The sequence below is a fragment of the Babylonia areolata genome, chromosome 4 (genome assembly GCF_041734735.1).
Source record: "Babylonia areolata isolate BAREFJ2019XMU chromosome 4, ASM4173473v1, whole genome shotgun sequence".
Taxonomy (NCBI): Eukaryota; Metazoa; Mollusca; class Gastropoda; order Neogastropoda; family Buccinidae; genus Babylonia; species Babylonia areolata.
The window spans coordinates 6,494,904-6,519,809 of NC_134879.1; the positions used below are offsets into that span (position 1 = coordinate 6,494,904).

At 42.5% G+C, this 24,906-nt stretch overlaps 1 protein-coding gene across 1 annotated transcript in view; it reads right to left on the reverse strand.

The window, feature by feature from the left end:
* LOC143280806 (hypoxia-inducible factor 1-alpha-like) overlaps positions 1-24,906 on the reverse strand; it is a 62,532-nt gene that overhangs the window by 37,545 nt on the left and 81 nt on the right. Inside the window, exons 1-2 of the mRNA XM_076585494.1 lie at positions 24,840-24,906; positions 14,255-14,454 (exon numbers count right to left, since the gene is read on the reverse strand). The exon at positions 24,840-24,906 is cut by the window's right edge and continues 81 nt beyond it. Coding sequence (XP_076441609.1) covers positions 14,255-14,454; positions 24,840-24,856 — 217 coding nt within the window. The 5' untranslated portion in view covers positions 24,857-24,906. The remainder of the gene's footprint in view (positions 1-14,254; positions 14,455-24,839) is intronic.

A 24,906-nucleotide genomic window follows, 5' to 3' on the forward strand; every position in this document is an offset into this window, starting at 1 on the left:
TAAAATATGGTTCATCTTGTTCCCCACCTCCCCTCTCTTCTCTCTCCATTCCTCCACTCCCTCTCCTTTATGAAATGCATCTCTCTCTCACTCATCTCTCTCCCCCACCTCTCCACTCTTTCTCAATGCATGCCTGTCTGTCTCTCCCACCCTCTGTCCCCATCACTTTCTTCCTCCCTCTATAATTAACTTGTTTTTCCAGCACCCCTAACAGTTACCCTCTCCCTACAGTCCCCTCCTTTCACCTCCACTTCCAAGTCATTCCCCACCCCACTTTCACAGCCACCTCCTTCCTCCCCAACACCCTAGTTCCCTTGATTGATAACAAGTCCCAAGTTCAAGGCTCAATGGAGACACTATTTTGGCATGAACTTGCCCGGAGGTCTATTTCTTCAAAAGTGGTTTGTTGGTGAGGTTTGTGTGTGTGTATGTGTGTGTGCATGTGCGCGCGCTTGCATGTTCATGTATGCTTGCATTCATGCGTACATGTGTGTGTGTGTGTGTGTGTGTGTGTGCATGCATGAATGTGATATGTGGGTATCTGCAGTGTTGTGTAAAATGAGATGTGGTTTTTGTGTGATGTAGTGTGTGTGTGTGTGTGTGTGTGTGTGTGTGTGTGTGTGTGTGTGTGTGTATCTTGGTGAGTGTGAGTGGGGGTGGGGGGGAGTGAGTGTGAGTCAGTGAGTGAGTGAGTCAGTGTGTGTGTGTGTGTGTGTGTGTGTGTGTGTGTGTGTGTGTGACACATTTTCAACATAGGGACATATTGCATTCATAGAGACAAGTGCGTTGGTGGTGGTTCTATAGTCATACAAATAAACATTTTTTTAAGATAACTGAAAATCCCAAATGGGTATTTTACATATCAAAGTTACACTTACAGAGGGGTGGCATCAGTACAGAATACAACCCAGACACATTCTGACACTGATGTCATTTTGCTTATCTCTATACCCCAGTTAAAGCCTGAACCGGACTATAAATGGCGGGCGATTTGAATCAAGCCAGTTTCTCACCAGAGTCTGACACTGTGACGTCGGTGAAGGTTTATTCAAAATAAAAGCCTAATAAAGCTACGGTTTGGCTTCATTTATGGCAGAGAGCGAGATTTGCCTAGCAGCTTCCAATCTAGACCTGAATTGACTTTGGAAAGTACAAAATGTGTCAGCTACACGTAATACAAAATTTGAATGCAGAGAAAAGGGGCGGAGCTAGAGCCGTTTGTGTTTGCGCTAGACGTGTCTGTCAGATAAAAATAGCACCAGCACGTGGTACTGTCCGGTGAGAATTGGAAAGCATGCAGACAGCCCCTCGACGTTGGCAACCGTAAACGACCACATTGTTTGTAAAACATGCAAACGGAGAGAAATATGACGATCTACTAACCTACCGGACACGTGCTCGCGCTTTTTATAGATAAACTCCGCCCCTTTCCCTTTTATGGATAGGCTCTAGTGCGCATGCGCACCCGAAACCTTGCTCTCGGGAGTTAAGACTTTAATTGAATCAAATACTTTTCTTTGAACATGATTCATTCATGCGTTCACTCTCTCATTCCCTCTCTCTCCTTGCCTTCAGACACTGATGCTTTTGTAATGATCTCAAGCATTACCCTAAAAAAACTAAAAATGTCTTACTTTAGTCTGTTCACTCATTCATTCATTCATTCATTCACTCATTCATTCATTAATTCAATCACACACACACACACACAACACTCTCTCTCTCTCTCTCTCTCTCTCTCTCTCATGCTTGACAGAAACTTTTGCAGATAGCTCCTTTAATTTCGACGGTTTGTTTCCGGATCACAACATCAAGTTCACTGCACCAGCAATTAAACTATCAAGGCATGGTAGACATTCAGGAGGAGTATTGCTCTTGGTTAAAAGAAAGTGGCGTGATTTCATTAAACATATCAAAATGAATGCTAACAACACTATTGCTATAAAAATAGATAAATGTGTGTTTAATGCAGACAAAGATGTAATGCTAATTGCTTGCTATGTTGTCCCTGAAAATGGCCATCTGTATGATTCTCTTGAATTGAAAGATGGCATCGTGATTCTCGTGGAATGTATTATGCAAGTAATGGATAAACAGGATTTGTATCTTGTCATGTTTGGTGACTTTAACGCAAGAACTGGTAATGAACAGGCCGAAGTTTTGAACATGGAAAACTACTCACCAGGATGCAAGTCTATTGATTGTGAAGATAATTTTTGCAGATATTCTAAGGATTGTACTGTCAATAATTTTGGTCGATCACTGCTGGATTTATGTTGCATGTTAAACTGTGTCATTTTGAATGGATTTTGTGCAGGGGATAGTAGAGGAGAGTTTACATATGTTTCACCAAATGGTAGTAGCGTTATCGACTATTTTATTATTTCCGAAAGTCTGTTTTCTAGTAAATGTGATGTAAAAGTTATTGATCGCACGGAATCTTGGCATTCGCCAGTTGAATTGCTCTGGTATGATACAGCAAGAAAGGAGAATAATACAGGTGACTCAGAGCGGTTCAAAGAGAAAATTGTTTGGTCAAATGATCTGCTACAAGCGTATCGGGAAGAACTCCAATCGACACCCTTTAAACAATATCTAAATAACGCGGCAAAGGTTATGAAATCTGATGTAAATGAATCTGTCGATATCCTGACAAAAGCGTTGTACGGAGCAGCTGCTTGCATGATAAAAGTTGTAAGTAGCAAGAATAGACAGTCTAATGCATGGTTTGACCATGAATGTGATCAGAAAAGAAAATTAGTGAAAAGAAAGCTGAGGAAATATAGACGAACAGATAAACAAGTAGATAAGGAGTCTTATGTCACAGAAAGGAAGGAATATAAACGTTTGCTGAACAAAAAGAAAAACGAATATAACGAAAAAAGACTGTCCAAACTAAAGCAAAATTTCAAGAACTCACAAAAATTTTGGCAAACAATAAGAACAGTCACACGCAAATCGGTAATTTATAACCAGATAACAAGCGAACAGTGGTATCAGCATTTCTCAAAGGTGTTCAGTAACTTAGATGACAACCGTGAGGATGACATTCCTGATGACTATGACCAAGCTAACGAAAGCTCAGAGCCTATATTTGATAATGATATATCAAAGGAGGAGGTTATAGACAGTATCAAAAACCTTAAAGCGGGTAAAAGCGCTGGTTGTGATAAAGTCGTCAGTGAGATGCTAAAGAATGCCAGCGATGATGTCATTGACTTCCTTGTTCAACTTTTTAACCGGTTGTTCAAAGATGGAATATTCCCAAAAGAATGGTCCAAATCAATAATCGTGCCAATCCATAAGAAAGGGGACCCAAATATACCTGACAACTATCGTGGGATAGCTTTGACCAGTGTTATAAGCAAAGCGTATACATACATTCTGAACAAAAGATTAACAGCTTGGGCAGAAAGAGAGGAAAAGATAGTCGAAGAGCAAGCAGGTTTCAGGGCGGGCTACAGCACAGTAGATCACATATTTACATTGTATGGACTTGTACAGAAATATTTACAGAATAATAGTAAGCTTTACATTGCGTTTGTGGACTTTAGAAAGGCCTTTGATTCGGTGGACAGAAATATATTATGGGATGTTTTAAGAAAATCGGGTATACACGGGCATTTATACAAAGCTGTGAAAGGAATTTATACTTCTGTACTTGCATGTGTGCGTGACAAATGTTTGTATTCTGATCTCTTTGATTGTCCAAGAGGAGTTAAACATGACTGTTTACTTAGTCCGATGCTATTTTCTTTTCTTATCAATGAATTAGCAATTGAACTATCAAAAATGGGTAAACATGGCCTGGGTCGGCAACCGAAGAGACGTAAGTGGGAAGTCTCTTGTTGAATAAGGTCCACCATCGGCCGAAACCACTGTTCCCACACCCACTGAAGGCTGTCCTTGTCCAGGGTGCACTCTTGACACTCTTGGACCTGCTGAGAGCATCTGCCAAGATGTTGGTTTTTCCTGCTAAGTGTCTCGCTGAAAGTGGAATGCCCTTGCTGTGGCACCAACGGAGGAGAGCCTCGGTCCACATGGAGAGGTCTGCCGAGTGCGCTCCCCCCCATTTGTTCACATAACATGCGACCGTCGTCTTGTCCGTGAACAAGCGGATGGTCTTGCCAGTGGCCTCCCCCATGAAGTGCAGGAGAGCCCTGCGAACTGCCTCCAGTTCCAGAACATTGATGTGGCATTGGCGCTCCTCCGGGGACCAAGTCCCTGCTGCATGGAGTGAGTCCATGTGGGCTCCCCAGCCCAGGGAGGAGGCGTCTGTGAAGAGTGCCACCTGAAGAGTAGGTGGGGCTATGGGCACCCCCTGTGTCCGAAGGGGGGTGATTAACCACTCTGATGCCACCTCGAGGAACCACTCGCCCAGACATAACTGGGTATCCCATGGCTGAGTGCTCTGGGACCGGCGTAACCTCAGTGCCCTCTGGAGAGGGCGCTTCAGAACCCTGTCCAGGGGAATGAGAGGTGCCGTGGACTCCATCATCCCCAAGAGGGAAGAAAGTATCCTGTATCTTGGGAGGAGTGGCGCCAGTGGCTGAGGAAACCTGCCAGATGGTCCCAGTGATCTGGCGCCAGAGAGACTATCATGGACCGCGTGTCGAATCTCATCCCTAAGAAGTCGAAGGACTGACGTGGGGACAGATCGCATATCTGCTGGTCCCTGAGGAAGCCCAGTTGGGAGCAAAGGTCTAGAAGTCTGGCCGTATGACTCAGGCACAGGGCCTGCGACTGGGCCAGGATAAGCCAGTCGTCCAGGTACACACAGAGACAAAAGGATTCCGAGCGGACGATGGACACCAATTCCCGCACCACCTTGGTAAACAGGAAAGGGGCAAGGAACAGACCAAATGGGAGGGCCGGGAACTGGAACCCCTTGTCCCTCCACACGAACCTCAGGTACCGATGGGATGCCGAATGGATGAGTATATGAAAATAAGCATCTTCCAGATCGATAGAGGTAGGCCAATCACCTTGTTGGATGGTCTCCCGAATCTGTGCCTGTGTGTCCATCTTGAATTTGATTTTGGGGAGGAATTTGTTGAGGGGGGACAAGTCCAAAACTGGTCTCCACCCTCCCAAGACCTTTGGAATCACCAACAACCAGCCGTAAAAAACCGGGGCCCGGGTCCGAGAGTTGAGATATAGCCCCATGAGGAGTGGGTGCGATATCTCTTTTTCTAGGACGCTCTCCTGCTCCGTCGAGCTGGGCACCTAAGGAGGAGGAGTGGATCTTAGAGGGGTGCGGTCCTCCACCCAAGACAGCATGTACCCCGACTCTAGCACCGACATAATCCCGTCGTTGAGTCCCAGAGCACGCCACTGATGTGCATGCCGGGACAAGTTTCCTACTTGGAGGGGCTGAACGACTGGCGGTGCTGAATCGGGGCCCAGTCATTGGGGGTGCTGCCTTCTGGCCTTGGGCATGGCCGATCGGCTTGGACGGACATAAGGTGGTCTATTCCTCTGCCACTGATTCTGCACACGCTGCTTTGACTTAGGCGGCGTGGTATATGGAGGGGCCCTGGTGGCCGGTCTCTTCAATGGCATAGAACCCTGGAGCCCATGAGAGGTGTGGGCCAAATATGAGGCCACCTCCCTGTTTGTCTCTGCCCTGTGGCTGACAAAATGGGGTGGGAACTGGCCGAAGAGGGAGTGCTGCTGTGCTGGGATGGACCGCAGGGCAGCCCTCTCCTCCACAGGAATGTTAGAGAGGCTGAGAATGGCATCACGCCATGCTAGCACAGTATTGAAGTGAAGGCTGGTAGCTGTGTCTGCAGCTGCCGTGAGACCAGATGCTACCCTATTGCCAAAAGCGTGTAACCTCTGGTCTGTGAAGAGGCCAGGCGGGACAGAGGAAGGAGACCCCGTGTCCTGATTAACCGGACACTGTTCCCACAGCTCATTGGCCCTGTGGAGGAACGCGTCGAAGGTGTACGCCGTGGAAACCTCGAGGAGGCAGCGGCGGGCCAATTTGCCCATTCTGCTAACGTTTTAAAGGATAGGGTAGCTGAAGTGGGGAAGGTGATGCGCTGTGAGACCAACATCCTGTCCTGTGCGGAGGGCTCTGCTCCGCTGTAGGCAGGGTGGACCTGTGTGTACCAGGACCACACCCCTCCCTTGGAGGAATCTTTAAGGAACTTTCCCAGGGAAAAGGCGCCCGGGGCAGAGAGGGACTCTCTGCCTGGAGGAGGGATGGAAGCAGCACCCCTGACAGTGCGGGTTGGCTTATTAAGCCATTCCTACACCATTTCTGGCACTCTGAGTCGCCTTGTGGTTCTGGAGTTAGAGTCACATGGCGTAAGGAGGGTCAAGGGTAACAAAGTAGCCTGAGGGACTGATTCGGCATACGTGACCCTATTGGGGAGGGTCAGTTCGAGCTCGGCAAAGTCCGAGTTTGGTTCAGGCTGGTCCCTAGGGAGGCGCGGGCTCAATCTGTCCCCCCTGGGATGTGGGCGAAGAGTGCTCATCTGCTTGTTCGTCCTCATCCGAAGACATGGGCTCCCACTCTTGTTCACAGTCCATCCCCTGCTGGGTGCCATCCCAAGTGGATGTACCCACTGGGGCGTCCTGTGAGCTGTGGTCAGCCCAGCGGGATGAGCTGGGACGATCCCGAGCCGGGACCATGGCCCCGCCGTTATGTCCTTGACACCTGAAGCGGGTGGGGAGCGTGTTGACCGTAGGTCCAACCATGCTTGGGATGGTGGGTGCCCCCTCTTGAGATGCAAGAGGGACCCACGGGTGCTGTGAGGGGACAAACACGCACTCATCTCACTGTAGGACCGAGGGCTGGGCAGGTGGGAACCACAGGCTCCCCCGGGCCGAGTAGGGCCCCTCAGCCGCCGTCGGTCCTGACAAGAAGGCCGTTGTGACCGTGGAGGTCACCTGTGGGTTGACAGAGACCCGATTTGTGGACAGAGTGGCAATATTGGTCGAGGAACTCGACCTGACCGACAAGGAGTCGATCCCACTTGTCCGGGCTGTGTGTGTCACCCTGTGAGATGTGCTGGGTTGGGTCGGGTGGGGAGCGGACCAGGGGCTGGCCCTTGGTACTCCCGGCAACCCAGCATGCACCATAGGTGCACCCCAGTAGAGAAACTACCCGTGGGCACCAGCCATACTGTGACCCGAACCCCAAGGGTCACTGGCGCGTTGACCTCCATGAAGGGAAAAACCTGGCCAAGTCGGAGGGAGGTCAGGTCCGACTTGGGTGTCAGTCCCGCTCGCAGACGAGCGGGCTGACTGCACGGAACCGCCTGACACGCGCGGGCCTCCCCCAGCAGGGGAGACCGGCCGGATAGCGGGAAGACCTGCAGAGCAGGTTGCCACGTGCCCCGAATCCCCTCCCGTGGGGAGACTGGGGTGGCTTGGCCCGGGGTGGGCAAAGTAGAGATCCCCCCCGGAACCAACTTTTTCTCCCCCACCAAAAGGAGGTGGGGGAGGGGGGTCGACAGAGAAGGGAGGAGGGGGAACAACAATGGGGCCTGTGAGGGCCGTCTCCGAGTGGGGACCCGGGTAATGGCCGTGCGCGGCCTCCCCTTGGGAGTTCGCGCCTAGCTGCGAGTCCCCACAGCCAGGAGAGGACTTGCCATTCCCGCCTCTCCCTGCCTCGCGCTGGGACACCTCGGGAGGCGACGCTCGTACCTCTTTCCCCACGGTCCCCTTCATGACCGTTTTACTGGTACGAAAGTCGCCTCCGCGATCAGCGTCTAACGATGCATCGCCGCGGTCCGTATCGGGAGGAATCATGAGCTCCGGGCCTGGGAGAGTCTCTTGCCGAGTCTCAATCCCAGCGTCATGATCCCTGCCTTCGTGGTATGGCACACGAGGCATGGAACCCGCGCTTAGGCACCCAGTGAAAATCCGACCCCCAACAGAGAAAGGAAAGACAGGATCGACTTAGAGGCAGAAAAAAACGAACGAATCGAGGGTGCCGAGTCGAATCGAGTACACAGAATGTTAGAATACAATAAACACAAGCCGCATGCAACAAAATAAGGCCAAAAGGATACGCTTAATAGCCGAAAAAAGCGTAAGACGAGACAGAGCGTAAACCTGACAAGATGGCGTGGAGAGCCTTGGCCAAAGGAAATGATTCAGCGCTTATAGCTTTTAGAGGCGTTTGATTGGCTGAGAGCGGGCGGGCCCATCTTTTCACTGTTAGCCGCGCGAAATTTGGCCAAGCAGAGCAAACCAATAGGCCTAGTTTGCATCAGTTTGACATGGTACAGTATATGACACCAAACATGGCATCCAAATGATACCTAATGCTGTAGAAATCTTCTTATTGCTTTTTGCAGATGACGTGATATTGGTGTCAAGCACCCCTATAGGCCTGCAGAATCAACTGAATGTTTTAAATCATGAAGCTGATCGCTTAGGTCTTACAGTTAATTTAGCTAAAACAAACATTGTAGTGTTTCGCATGGGTGGATATTTGTCGTCAAGTGAAAAGTGGCTGTATGGTAACACTGAAGTGAAAGTTACAAATGTATACAAATACTTAGGGTTGACATTCATGACTAAACTCTGCCTCACTACTTCCCTTGACGAACCGTGCAGGAAGAGTAAAAGAGGAGTAATAGAAATCCTCAACGCCATGAAACGCCTTGGTTCTATCAGTCCTGCTCTGTTCTGGAAACTATTTGACAGCCAAATAGAACCCATACTTACGTATGCCTCTGAAGTTTGGGGTCTAGAACCTGGACCTATTAGCCAGATAGAAAAGGTGCATACATTTTCAATTAAATGGTTTCTAAACATGCCTATGCACTCATCAAATAAGCTGTTGTATGGGGAGACAGGCAGGTATCCTCTTTTTTATTAGAACTGCAGTGAAATGTGTTAAATATTGGCTCAGACTAATAAAACTGCCTTTAACTAGAATTAGCAGACAAACATATGAAATGCTCCATTTACAAAATGAACTAGGAAAAAGTAACTGGGTATCGAAAATACAGAAAATTCTGAACGACAATGGTTTTGGCATAGTATGGTTATGCCAAGGTGTAGGGTATGAAAATAACTTCATAGCAGTTTTCAAAGATAGACTGATTTCTTGTTACAAACAAAACTGGCATTCAGAAATAGAACACAATGAAAAGTACAGCTGGCACTACTCGTTTAAAGATACATTTGGCGCAGAAAAATACTTGTCATTTATTACCACCAAGAAATTCCAAGATACCCTTACACGATTCCGCCTTAGAGCATGCGGACTGAGGAGCCATAAGGTATGGTGTCTAACTGAGGCTGAGGCAAACAGCACTTGCCCAATGTGCGGCTCCGAAAAAGAAGACGAAATTCACGTTTTATTCCACTGTCCTGCATATGCACACATCCGAAACAGATATCCATTCAACATAGAATCAAGTCCCGTTGATGACTTGACTCGCATGCAACACGTGCTAAAAAACAAGAACGAAGTGATGGTAACAGCTATGTCAAAATTTCTTACCGTAGCACTTAACTGTAGGCAGAAAGCACTAGAAAATGGGCAGACGGTATAAAGAATCAAGTAAAAGGTACGTAATTATATACAGATGACCCCTAATGCTAATGAATAAACGGATTCACTAATTATTATATAAGCAAATGAATTATGACCGTGGATGGTCCACATGTTGTTTGCTCTTTTGTTCTTTTTCCGTACCCTTTTCTTGCGTACAGTTGTTGTGGTGTGTGTTTCGTGGTATTTGCTTAATTAGTTTTTTTTTGTAATCCCCCCTTGTCAAAATGGCTGTAAATGCTTTTGACAATAAATCATCAATCAATCAATCTCTCCCTCTCTCTCTCCACACACCCTCCCACATCCATCCCTCTGTCAGTCTGTGCCCTCCTTTCCAACCCTCATCTGATTTTTTTTTTTTTTTTTTTCAACAACCCCCTTTAGTTTTTTTGTCTTTTTTAGCCCAATTTTCCTCAGTGGTGTTGTCAAACCCTTCACAAAACCTGGGGACAGGTGAAGGGTGAAGAGGTTTTGTGGGTTAGAGTCAGCTTACAAACTTTACTTCCGGTGCCCTGTCACAGGTATACAACTGCAATACTCTCTTTTTCTTTCTAATTTTCTTTGTGGGGGTCTTTGAATGGAAACACTCACAGCCTGTATTCTCACACACTGCCAGCTGTACTTTACACTGTGGTCAGACAGAGGCGGCAGTATGAGAGGTGGAGGCCACACCCTGCAGTTTCCTTTTTCCACACACACACACATACACACACACAGAGGTTTACTCTCTCTCAGTGACAGCACACACACACACACACACACACACACACACACACACACACAACACACACACACACACACACACACACACACACACACACAAACACACACACACACTGCACAAAAGCTCAGCTCCTTAGAAGCTTTGTAAAGTGTTCTTTCCACTTTCCACACACCAGACAGCTCTATTAGCAGCACAAGCTGAATTTCAGCCTGCCAAGGACAACGAAAGCACAGTTAAACCATATCCCTTCCCTATCCCTCCACATCCCAAACCCCTCCCTGGCTGCCCCCCTGCTCCTTATCCCTTGATTCTTCCCAGCTCCCATCACCCACACTCATCCTCTCTGATTCTGAGTGACTTGAAAGAACAAAACCCACAAATTTGCCAGCTTACAACTTAAACTACGATACAAACACAAAAATCTATCCCAACTAATAAATTCACATACTGAACAGTTACGTAACCATAAAAAAAATGAATGAAACAGTGACAGAAAAATATTATTAAAAAAAACAAATAGAACTTAAAAGACAAGGATCTAGACAAGACCCTGTAAAATAACTGTAACAATTTTCCAATTCCTCTTATCTCTTGCAACCTCCTCTAACATCCCTGCCAATACTGAGTTGTAAGAAAAGCAAACTTTCATCCAATGCCAGAGAAACTGCTGATGGATAAGAATCATGACTATACTGTATACATGACATTAACATAAAAATCCATGCGGTAAACCGATCTAGATACACACAGAATGATAGAAAACCTTTAAGACATAAAGCAAAAAAGACAAGAAGAAGAACAAGGGGCAAGGGAAGAAGGGATAAAAGAAGGTGAAAACAAAGAATGAAATAAGGGGAGAAAAAAAACAAAAACAGAAATAGTCAAAAGAAAGAAATATAAACCTGAGAAAAGGATGATGCAACAGAAAAGAAAGAAATGAAAGAAATAAAAACAACAATAAAACAACAGCCACCCCCCAAAAACAATGGCACACAAAAGAGAAACACACAAAGAAAAGACTAATGTTCTGAATTAGTGGAGCTGGGGGCAGACACGAATAAACCAGTGAAGAATACAATGAGAGGAACCTAAAAAAAATGATGGGGGGGAGTTCTACAGCTTAAAGCTTCGGGAGAAAAAACAACAACATCCTATCACCAAGCAAATCCTACAACCCTTTAAAAGCAGAACTGGAAGTGCTTTTAACTGTCAGTTATTTATGATTGCAGCCATACAAAGGAGACATGCCTGAGTAAAGAAAGCAACTTTTATAATTAACAGGGGTGGGTTTGTTTGTTTTTTTAGAAAAGAGCAGAATTTAAAAGAAAGCTCTCTCTCTGACCTTCTTCTCCCACCCACCCACCCACCCCTCTCTCTCTCTCTCTCTCGCTCTCTCTCTCTCTCTCTCCCACACACACATATCTATGCACATATTTGCAACTTCATGATGTAAATGGTCTTCCTCTGTATATCACTATATGTATACATGTACTATAGCTGATGAGAACATATCTAGATAAATGAATATACATTATGTATCAACTAAGAAATAAAAATGAGTAAACTGTTAAAAATAAAAAAAATAAATTTAAAAAATTTATACATGTAAAAAAAATAAAAATAAAAAAAGAGGTGAGAAATCAGTTCTGTGGGATGGGAAAAGCCAAAATTCATAACACTGCCAGTGGATTTGTACTTCAGCAACAAAAACTCCCCTCATCCTAACCCCTGCCCTCCCTCTTCCCAAAGTACTGTGGTCCTCCTGACAACTGACATGAGTTTCAAGTGTAACCCTCCATAGTTCCCTTTCCCATTACATCTCTGCTTGCTCACTTGCCCTTTCATCCCTCCCCTCCTCCCCTCTCCCCTCCCCTCCCACTGAATCCCTCACCCAGTCTTGCTACAATACACTTGCTTCATCCTCCATCATACAGATAGCCCATTCTCCTATGCAAGGCAAAACCCAGCTCAACCAGCCAGACTGACACATTTTAATAGCCAGTTTTATACGCCATGTATGCATCATGATCATGATGTAATATGCAAAACAAAACAAAAAAAATGAAAAGGAAAAAAAAGGATGCCCTATCTTAATTCTATAAAAAAATAAAAATAAAAAATAAAAATAAAATTATACATTTTGTGTAAATAAGACAAGGTTATGTTGGACATCCATTTCTACAACTACAAGGCACACACTTTGTTCCTAGTTTTACCTGTGGCAAAACAAAAAAAATCGTAATTCATATCTGTGGCATTTACTGAGTCCACTGACCATAAAATCTTTTTGCCCAATATCATGTAATGATTTTTAAACTGTAACTGACTCAAAAGGACAAAGTCTATAACAGAGAAAATTTCACACAGTGCACACCCTGGAACTTTCTCAGGTGGCAGACTGATGAACACAGACATGCATATATACAACGAGAATAGGTGAAAAGAAACAGGAATGGGCAAAGGGAGGGAGACAGAGAGAGAACGGTGGGAGGAAAGAGAGAGTGCATCAAATCCAGATTTATCAAATTGGCTGCTCAACCTTTCAATGAGGTGTAAACAAAAAGAAAAAGGGCACAACTTTTCAAGCACTATTTTGTCATGTGAGGCAAAATATTTCTTGTATCTTGCATTAAAATTTTTAATAACCTGAAAAATATTGCAAAAAATCTTGCATGTGCAAAGTTTTGCACAATCTTTACAGTGCTGAAATAGCTGAAATAAAAATGTTTGCACAACACTGTATCATCCTGTGTGGGCCCAGTTCCTAACACCAAAATTCTTACCAACATTTTTCAAAAAGTGGACAAATTGAGTAAATTCTCACATTTAGTTTCATGCGTTATCTCAGAATGCTAATTCATTTGTTGTTTAAATGGAATCAATAAAAACTGCAACTCACAATAAAAAAAAATATTTATAATGTTTTTTTTATTGTTTTTTAAGGCAGAGGTGAATTCTAAATCTAAAGGGAAATAACTCTCCATGGTATTTTTCTAAACTTTTAGTTCTAAGGGGCACAACTCTGTCAAACAGTGACAGATGAGAATTTTCTGACTTCATGGATTGAACATGTTGGATTAAGAGAAACATTTTTTTTATGTTCAAAGTTTAAATAAAATGCATCAAAGGTTCAGTGAAAAGTTATGATGACACTTGAGGTGTCATGGACAGACAGATTCACAGACAAACATGCCATGAACCAAAATACATCATCCTGCTTTCTTTATGGCTCTAAAAAATTATTCATCAATAAACTTCACTGTCCATGCTGCACACGTTTACACCAGAAAGACTGTAATGTGTGTGTGTGTGTGTGTGTGTGTGTATGCACGTGTGCCGCAGGCTATTTTTCATGTGTCCGTCAACTCATCCCTTTTCTCTCACTCAGCGAGGACGTGCCAATCTTCACGCATGCAGTGCACAGGTACAAAAGTGTGAACATGGGTGCACATAAGTTTCAGATCAAAACATCAACAGTCCAAAATATGGGCATTTCCTGACTAACGCCCAATGCCAAAGGAGTGATGGCCTTGTGGAAAGTGTGGGTCACAAGCCCAGGCTTTTGTTATAAAAAGACAGGGATCAGGTCCTTCTCATAACAATTCAAAAGACAGAGATATCACACACACACACACATACACACACAAACACACACACACACACACACATGTATAGACACAAAGGCACACACACACACACACACACACAAACAGAGGAACAGACACAGAGTTTAGTTATCATTACATGGTGAACATTCTCATCTAACTCTGAGGAAAATCAATTACCAAAAAAACAGAAAGATCATGGAAATGAGAAAACGCACACATGCTGAACTTAACAGTTTATCTCACACAGTCACCAATCAATGACCAGAAAAAATAGGATGGAAAAAAAAAGCACACACATGCCATTGCACTTACACTCACACTCACACACACACACACTCTCTCACCACACACAGACAGATACTGGGTCCCACAGCCACCACCATCAGCCGAGTGCAGACTCACCTGGCCACTTGCGCTCTTCCAGGACTGTGCACACTTTGAGGAAACTGATGGCCAGGCGCATCACAGACGCCTTGTCCAGCTGGGAGGTGACCGAGGCAGGCAAGGGCAGGCTGTCAGCAAGCTCAAAGAACACTTCAGACTCCTTGCTGCGGCGACAGCGCGCCGCATCCCTGGACTTTTCCTTGCGTTTTTCTGAGTTTCTGCAACAAAGCAGGGTTGAGGAAGTTGTAACTTTTTTTTTTTTAACATAAAGCTTTATCTTTTTTATTTATGTTGTTATTACTTGTTCAGATGGGGGGTATTTATAATTAACAGACAGATCATTAATCGATAGAAAATTCTATAGACAGATAGATCATAGGTAGGTAGGTAGATAGATAGACAGATCCAAGATTTCCATGAAAAAGTATTCTGATTGTTTGTCAACATTAATGACTGATGTCAAAAAAGCTAAATAATAATTACAATAGAATGACAGTGATACCAAAACTGTCTTGTTAAGATACACAGACTTGTTTTGAGACAAGATGTTCATCATCTGTAAGTAAAAACATGAAGTGCTGAACAGGAAAGAACTTCAAAACATTTGGGAGGAGACAAGCCAGGGAGTATTTATGTGCTCAAGTGAATTTAATCAGCCTAAAATAGCTGTCCGCCTCTGGGTAAACATATCCTGCTTCCTTATCAATACCCTGTTTTACCGCTTCCTCATTACACCCTTTTGTCTGCTCTCAATAATGTCTTTTAAAAAAATTTGTTTTAAGAAGTCTGAAGTGCACACAAACAATTTTATGATGCATCATTTATTCAGCAGCCCATGCATCCTCAGAGAAGAGCATCAAATAAGTGAATAAATTCAATAACATAATTATCAATATATGGTCTTTACTCATGGTTAAAAATCAATCTTTTTCAGAGCTCTGGTATATGTTGTCCTTAAAAAATAAAATAATAAAATTTGGGGTGGGGGTGGGGGGCGTGATAAATTAAAAATATGTCAAATAAGGTTCCAGTGTTGTGGGTGGAATGGGTGTGTCAATGTACATGTGAATCCCCACCGCCACCCCCCCCCCCCCCCCCCCCATATATATATATATGCACTTGAAACTTAGCACACCCACAGGTGAATAAAAATTGCTAAATCTATGTTCTGTGTGATTGACTAAAATCAAAAATTGAAGTTGTAACAGTTGTGAATAAAGTTCTTGGAGAGATTCCACATGTACTTCCAAGCCCAAGACTGGAAACAGCTCTAATACAAACTTTTGTCAGTGAGAAGTTCTACTTTAAAAAAATAATAAAATTTATTTTAAAAAAATTTAAAGCTCGACTTGATTAAAAAAAAAAAAAAACTACCGTAAAAGCAAAACACAAAAATTATTGCTTGTACGCAGTGTGTAACTGAATGGATTTAGGTCATACATGCATACTATGCAGATTTTATGTTGCAATACTTAAAGTAAAAGTCTACATCAAGTGAGAGCATATTATCATTACAAAAGTACCTCAGGTTAACATTTAATACCTAAGAATCCTTCTGTCCTTTTTCCCCCACCGCTCCAACACACAAACACACATAAGCACACGAAGGCAAACACAGAAACATACACACACTGATGAATGTCAGTCAATGTTTTCAGTCTGTTCATTAAAAAATATACTGACCAAATAACAACAGTATTTAAAATCTGAAATCAGGGCATACGCACATTAATTTAACTTTTAAGTGCACAATGACATACACACACACACACACTCACGCACACACACACACACACACACACTAATATCTAATATCACTGATAGTGAAAAGACGGTAAACTAAAGAACGAACACAAACACACACACACACACACACAATCACAATGAGTATGATCTTTTTTGTTGTTGTTTTTGTAGTAGTTGATAAATGACTCAGTGAACTGTGAAGCTGCCTGTTCCACACTCAGGCCAAAAAGCTTTCAGGGGCCTAATTATTTCGCAATTTCCCCAGAGAAAGAAAAGAGTTAAAAAGTCCCCAACAACTGAAGAAGTCCAGGCACCTCTGACTGTGGAATTATTATATCAGCAAGGTCATGGGTGAAGAGATAGGTTATCTTCACCCCAACTGACCTTTGCCCCATGCTGTCTGAGCCTCTGTTGTCCCTGGGTGACCTATTGCTAAAGTGGTAGAAATACATGTAACATTGACCAAAGCTTCAGTTCATTCACACTAAAACTGTCCTCAGCATTCCAGGTGCCAGCATTTATTTATATTTGTGTATGTTATGTCTTTGTTTTGTTCACATCAGTGTGAATCAGTAGGGTGAGGAGGTGGGATGGGTGAGTGTAACAGACAAGTGGAGAAAAAGGGGGGGGCAGAGGGGGGGGGGGGGAATTGAATAGAACAGTTGACACACCTGTAGAAGTGGAAACATCTAACTGTGTGTGTGTGTGTGTGTGTGTGTGTGTGTGTGTGTGCGTGCGTGCGTGCGTATGTGTGTGCGTGGGTGTGTATGTGTGCTCATGAATTTTTAAGTTATAGACTTATTGATGAAAACTATTTTTATGTAATCCAAATAAAACAGAAGGGAACGATTCAATCTCATAAAATAAAAAAAAATTAACAGTTCAATCCCAAAACAAACTTATGCATTTTGAACACCATTTGAAACTTATTTTACACACACACACACACACACACACACACACACACACACACACATTATATATAATATATATATATATCCTTTGGCAAATCCCTCAGTAGAATCAATTAATGTTGGGCAGACAAATGCCTGTTATTTTTTCCCTTCCACTTCTAGCAGGTGGGCCCTTATGCTACCACCACTATCAGTGTCACTATCAGTGGGCCACTTACTGTTAACCTCCAGAACCCACACAGCACTTAGCAAGTACCTGAGTGCCCATTTCATGGCAGCCACCATTTTGGTCAGACATCCTCTTCAGGCTCTTGACTTACAAGTTAGGGAAGGAAAGAAAGAGGGGTTCCCTTTTTCCAGAATGATTATTTTAAAGAAACAGCTCAACCTGGTCGTAGTTCATCATAATTGGTCAAAATTTCAATCACAGCATGTCAATCAATGAAGACAAACATAATTTATTCCTGTGAGTGTGTGTGTGTGTGTGTGTGTGTGTCTGTGTGTGTGTGTGTGTGCCCGCACAGAGATTATATGCATGCACAAACTGTGCATAAGTAATTCACTGTTTTGTAACCTAAATTGTTGCTTTATCAGTGAGTGAGTAACCTACATGCAGGAGGAAATTTTTTTTTTAATCCAATGTTATTTACTCTCCTCATATTTAGGGAGTACCTAGAACCTGATAGACAACTAGGCGACACAGGCGGTAACTGGATTAGATCACATACACCTTGATTCTGCACAAGAAAAGCTCAAATCAAAGTCTTATGCTGTGATTCTGGGCCATGCATGAGTCACGCTAGCCCATGTGTGTGTGTGCCCCCACCCTTTTTTTTCATTTTTTTTTTCAGGCAATATTGCTAAAGTAGCAGCAGGACACCATCCTGCATGTCATGCACAACATTGCGCTTTACAAAGGTTCAGTTTCACTATAAGTTCCCATAATAAAGGGAAGTTTCGCTTTCATTTTATATGCTCCCATATAATATCTGTAGGGGAGTTTCATTACATATGCTTCCATAACATTGTGGAGTGCATTTTCGTCTAGATCTGTTTTATGGTCTGTCTTCATGTCTGTATATAATGGACCAGACTGCACACACACACATTATTCAACCAATCAAACTGACATTTAAGACTGTCCATTTGCACCGTCTTTTAATTTTTCTGGCAAGTTCAGAGTGGATCTTTTGGGCCTTGTTGAACTCTTTTAAAAAAATTACTATAACTATTTTTTTTTTTCACAATGCACCAATCTGCTTACTTTGACTCTTGACATTTATCTTAGAATTGAACGAAAGTGAACGTTTTGTAATAGAAATTCTGGCTTTTAAATTTAAAACCCTTTTTATAATAATCATCTGAATTATCAATTAGACTGTGCATATCAATAGATACTTTTGTTTGGTGCCAATTCCAGCAGCTTCCTTTTATCACTCCCTTCATTCCCAGATCAAGAGCAGCTTTTGCACTATCAGTTTTTGTCACTGTTCTGATTATAAGATATTCAATTCAAATTCCATTTCATGTCAATACAACTTGGATTGTAAGTTGTGTAACAGTCAGAGTGCAATGGGCAGGGCACTATTACCAATATCACAAAGTATGAGCAATCACTTGAATCAGTTATGTATAATCAGATCTTATATGATCTTCATTGCCGAAGCTCTGACTGCTGCAAATTGCAAAATGGTCTGACTGCTGCAAATTGCAAAATGGTTAAGTTTCAAATTCAGCTGGAGTCAAGGAGTCCTTTGTTGTTTTTTGTATTGTGTGTTTTGTTTTTTCCTTGATTTCTGTATGCATTTGTGTGTGTGTGTGTGTCTGTGTGTCTGTGTGTGTGTGTGTGTGTGTGTGTGTGTGTGTGTGTGTGTGGAGAGAGAGAGAGAGAGAAAGGCAGAGAGAGAGAGGGAAACCAACAGAGCACTTGTACGTACATATTGTGTGAAGATCAAGATAAACTCATACACGGTCATAGCAAATGGCAAGCTGGACTATAAATCATGCTTGGTTGCATAAATTTCAACTTTCCAAGCTCTGTGTATAAATGAAACTATGGTTGGTGCGATATAATACTGACGACAGGGTCTTCAAACTCAATACTCCTCTCTCATGTTTTGGACAAAATGTCAATGATTCTAACTGGGGTCAAAAGAGAGCATTCGTGCCTAAATTAGTAAGTACGGAAAGTACTGGCCTTTTTCTTTCTTCTCCAGTGACTGAAAAATACTTGTAATTTTTTGTTGTATGCAAGTCTGCAATTAAGGTAACAGAGCGGTGAAATACAACTTGATACTGGTGAAGGTCTGTACTTCATGTAAAGTATCCTCGTCCTGGTCTGAACTGTCTTTTTCGGTCTCGGTCTCGGTCTCTCTCTATCTCTCTCAGTCCCAAATAATCCAGGTAATGGATCTGACACAAGGAGGTCTCTGTGAAGGCCAGCTGTCCTTTAATCAGATCACCAGTGATGCCACCACTGACGCCATCAGTTCTGGCAGCAGACAGTTGCCAAGGGAACGGGTAATGGAACAATCTATGCCATTCATGCACTCCTATCAAAGCCTTCCTGTAAGGAACCCAAGTCTCTGTTGTTATCATATAAATTCATAACTTTTTTATTTTAATAATAATAATAATCATAAAGCATATTTACAAAGATACTCTTTCTCATTCTCTCCAACATAATTATTACACATGAAACACACAAAAAAGCACAGAAAAATTACAGACACAAAGGTCCAACAGGACCAGTCACCTCTCTCTCTCTCTCTCTCTCTCTCTCTCTCTCACATCTCTCATTCTCAAAATATTTTTCATGCATACACATATATATATATAATACATGTGTACAAACTAACAAAGCCAGACTCTCTTCTTGTCATAAAAAACACACACACACACAAAGTGACATACATACACACACACACACACACACACACACACACACACACACACACACACACACACACACACTCAGTGACACTACTGCTGTAACAGTTCTGTTGATTTACAATTTAATCAATAAAACAAGACTGCTGATACTGATACTGATACTGATACTGCTGACTTTCAAATGAATCCCATCAAATCTCTCTCTGGAAAGACAATATTTTTCCATCAGTTCTGTGATGACCTGTCATTATTACACTAGTATACATTTTCCTTTTCTGTTATTTCATTTCTTATGGATACATTTAATGCAGGTGCTTAGCCTTACACATGACATATTTCACAGTGTCGACCTTATCTGTTCTTGGGATTGAACTGACTTTCATTCTTAATATAGCATTATCAATACTGAATTATGAATGCTAACACTAAATAGCTTTGAAACTTTGAACTGGATGTAATGAAAGGTTTTTACTACTTATGTCTCATGTTCATGGATTCAAAAAGCCTGATGATGGGAATTAACACTAATGTCTCTGTAATTTCTCTTTAGAGAAAAAAAAGAAAAAAGAAGTATTCTGTATTCTAGATGCCGTCAGTTATAAACTTCAAACAAATTACTCACGACAGGATTTGGGGGAGTCACGGGTGAATGCACAAGATGAAATAACTTTTGACATTTTTAAGTCACTGTGAATGTGATGGAGGGTGGGGGCTGAAAACCAAATATCTGGCTTCAACACAAAATACTTTATTATAAATAGAGCTCAAACTGTCAAAGATTTCTACTGCATAGTTCCAAGCACTCACTCAAACATTTTTCTACATACAATTCAAGCCTACAAAATATCAGTCATTCTCTGTGACACTTGCTTCAGTTGCTTTGGAGAATGCTTTACTGAGAAGAAAAACAACACTGATAACTAAAAATGCAAAGATGATAGATCTATCAAACGGCAGTAAAGACTAAAGTTCACTTCAACAATGTCATAGTATGGCATTTTGCATGTGAACTTTAATAAAATCTTTTTAATAAAAGGGAAGATCTTGAAAGTTTTTACTTTACTTTACTTACTTTACTTTACTGTGTCAGCGGTGTAGGTCCCTGTAGACCTGTACGCTGGTCTGGGTATTTACCACACTGCATGCATGGTTGGAGGCTAAGGGCAGTTATTCCTGGCATTTCGGGTGATAGACGGATGGTTCGTTTCTCCAGTGGTTGTCTAGCCTGTTCTTAAAAGTATTGACTGTTTGTGCAGTGACTACCTCATCTGGGAGACTGTTCCATGTTGAAATGATTCTGTTTGAGAAGTAGTTTGCCCTAAGGTTGAGTCTACTGCATGTCTTCTTCAGTTTGAGTGAATGCCCTCTGAGTTGTCTCTGCTGATTGTCTGCTTTTGTCAGGGGTGGCCTATCAGTCTTGTACATTTTGTGAATGTATTTGAAGCCTTCAATCATGTCCCCCCGCAATCTTCTGTGTTCCAGTGTGGGCAGTTTGAGGGTTCTCAGTCTCTCTGGGTAGGGCTTGTCTTTGAGCTTGGCCAGTAGCTTGGTTGCTCGTCTCTGAACGTCCTCTATCTCGCTGCAGAGGCCTTTCTGGTGTGGCTGCCAGACAGCGTGACCATATTCTAGGATTGGTCTGACCAGGCTCTTGAACAGCAGAATGAAGGTATTTTCTGTGAGATGGCTGAAAGTTCTTCTTATGATTCCCACCATTCTGTTGGCCCTGGCAGTTGCTTGTTCGACATGTCTCCTGAAGGTTAGTTTGTTGTCTATGGTCACCCCTAGGTCCCTTTCTGTCTCGGTTTCTGCCAGTGTGAGATGGTTAGTGGTGCCGTCCTTGTTTGTGTCCCTCATCTGGTACTTAGCGTTAGATTTCTGGTTGCCCAGCTTCATGACACAGCACTTCTGTGGATGGAACCTGAGGAGCCAGGTGTTGGACCATTCCTCTAACTTATGCAGGTCCTGTTGTAGCTGGTCTGTTAAGCCTGGGGTATCGCTTCGTACGTACATCTTTGTATCGTCCGCAAACATTTTCGCAGGAGACCTTGTAATGCTTGGCAAGTCGTTAATAAAAATAACGAAGAGAAACGGACCAAGTATGCTGCCCTGCGGGATTCCACTGCACACGTCAGCTTCTTTAGATAGGCAACCATTGATGTGGACCCTCTGCTTTCTCTGGCTCAGGAACGCCTCAATCCACTGGAGTACTCTCCCTTTGATTCCATGGGCCTCGACTTTCTGGAGCAGGCGTCGATGGGGGACGGTGTCAAAAGCCTTTTGGAAGTCCATGTAAATCGCATCAATGCATCCGCCGTCATCTAGTATCTTTGTCCACTCGTCCAGGACTTCTAGCAGCTGTGTCGTACAGGATCTACCACTAACAAACCCGTGTTGGTCCATGGAGATGAGGTTGGAGTCCTCCAGATGCTTGACTGTGTGTCTGCGGATGATTTTTTCCATACATTTGCAGAGAATACATGTGAGACTTACTGGACGGTAGTTGCATGCTTCCGCATGGCTTCCCTTTTTGTAGATGGGCGTGATTGTGGCACGGCGCCAATCCTGTGGGATGTTCCCCTCTTCTAGAGACCTTCTGAAGAGTTTCGTAACAGGGTATGACAGGAGGTCTGCTACTTGCGTCAGGATGACAGGGCTGATCTGGTCTGGACCTGGTGCCTTGCTAGTATGTAGACCTGTTAGTATCTTCCTCACTTCCTCTTCTGAAATGTCTATATCTGATAGTTCTTCCAGGTAACTGTAGGTTGGGGGGGATGGGAGTGGTCCAACATCTTCCTCTGTGAATACACTATGGAAAAATGAGTTCAGGACTTCTGTTTTCTCCTGGTCTGTTTTCGTTTTTGTCCCATCTTCCTTTTTGATGTCTGATATTCCTGATTTGGATGTTGTCTTGCTTTTAATGAAATTCCAGAATGCTTTTGGATTGTTCTTTGCTTCCTTAGCAATGGCTTCTTCTTGTTTTGATTTGGATTTTTTACATTTCTTTTTTGCTTGGTTTCGAGCCCTGATGTAAGCTTTGTGATCAGTGTCGCTTTTGCTTTTTCTCCATTGCCTGAACATTTTATGCTTTTCCTTCACTGCCTCCTTTGCCTCTTCATCTATCCATCCTTTTCCTTTTGTTATTCCACACAGAGCACAAAGTGACTAACACAATGTTGATGTGTATGCATGTGGGTGTGCACGTGTGTGGGTGTGAAAAATTCAAATAAACATAATCAAATTCATATCAAGTTAAATTTAAACTAATAAATTCCTGAAGAGTATCATGGGCACTATCCCTTACTGTCAAGCATACTCTGTCACTGACACTTACAATTTTGAAACAACCATTAGATTTGACAGCCAGTCAGTCACTTGACTTAATGGTTGATCATAAAAATGGTCATGCTAAAAGGGCTTTGGTAATTTCTTTTATTATCCTGCAAAACAGTTGCGACTGCAGTTTGAAACATAGAAAAATACAATATTTGATATTATCATTACTACTGTTGCTCTGCAGATGAACATTATGAAAAAAAAAAAAATCAAAACTTGTACTTGCACTGAGACAGGAAACAAAACAAGGTATGTTTACACAATGGCACCATCACTAGTATCAGTATTGAACTGTGGTGGAATACGGTGGCAATTAACTTTTTTCCTGCTGGTCTCCTTGACTGAGAGAAATATCAAAATTCATATGTATTTTCCGTGTTCATCATGATACAGCAAATATTAGCACACATCTACACACACACACACACACACACACGCACACACACATGCATATACCAAGTACAAAGTACAAATTCAATTGCAAATTTGGGGTGTGTGGATTGACCTGAGGGGGGTGCCAGGTGCAGGAATAATGGGTTCATTGTTTTTCCTGACCTATTAATTTTGAAAATGACCCACTGATTTTTAGTTCAACCAATCCAGTGACACATGGTATTTAAACTTAACCTAAACACATTTGGAAGAGTTAAGCATTTGACTGTTTCTTGAATAAAGCTGTTATTTGTTTCTGTCTCTGTGTATTTGTGGGTGGATGGCACTGTGAACACACAACCTAAACATGTCCAAGTGTGGATTTTATCGTTTGTTTACTCATTTTCCAAAACAAAGATTGTCTGTTTTTCTTTCAAACTAATTCCAGTTGTATTATGTGGTTTTCTATTTAATTTTCTGTTTGTTGTCGTTGTTGTTGTTTTGGGGTTTTTTTGGTTGTAGTTTTCTTGTTTGTTGTTTTTTGTATGACTGAATGCTGAGTCCAGATGGTACCAACTGCATTAAAGAATATATATATATTATATATATATATACATATATACATATATATATATATATATATCTGTGTGTGTGTCCATGACCTACATTATGTTTACCGATAATTATTACTATCCTATATTTTTCAATTGATGCCTTATTCTCGCTGGACATAAATAAAAACACGAGCACGTAAAAAAAAAGTATGAGTCTAACATGCACACGAGAAATTAATAAATAACTAGAGATACTAAAAAAAAAAAAGAAAATTATAACTAAGCCGTAAACGAAAGAGTTATTTGACTCTGCGCAGATCTGACATAGATAAAGAATGAACGACTGGAACGGAAACTGGAGAGGATAAATAAACAAAAAACAAAACCCAAAAAATGCAAGACTGGATAAAAGTACGAAAATAACAGCATTAAAAAAAAAAAGGAACAAAGACTTGCATCAGCAAGAACAAGTTCAGTGCTCGACCTAACGAGGTCAAAGTCTCCTGACAACTTGACACGAAGTTCCACGAACCCCGCGTTTTGTTCTACGTTAAAACGGGCAATATCGATACATGTCCTTGAAACGAATCATATCTCTCTCTTTTTCCCCTTTACTATTGACACAAAAAGATTTTTTTTTAAATCGAGTCACACGCTTTAGCTGACTAGTGAGGCTCGTCGGCTCTCTCAAGAAGTCGTCTGCTTCCTCGATTCGATTTTTATTCTGAGCTGTCTCGGTATTCCCTCGGCATTGTTACCTGATGTACAGACAATGACAGAAAAATTGCTTACCTTCTTTTGTCCTTCATATCAAAAACAATGTTCGCAATCTTTTTGTAGTTATTACTCCTTGGAAATC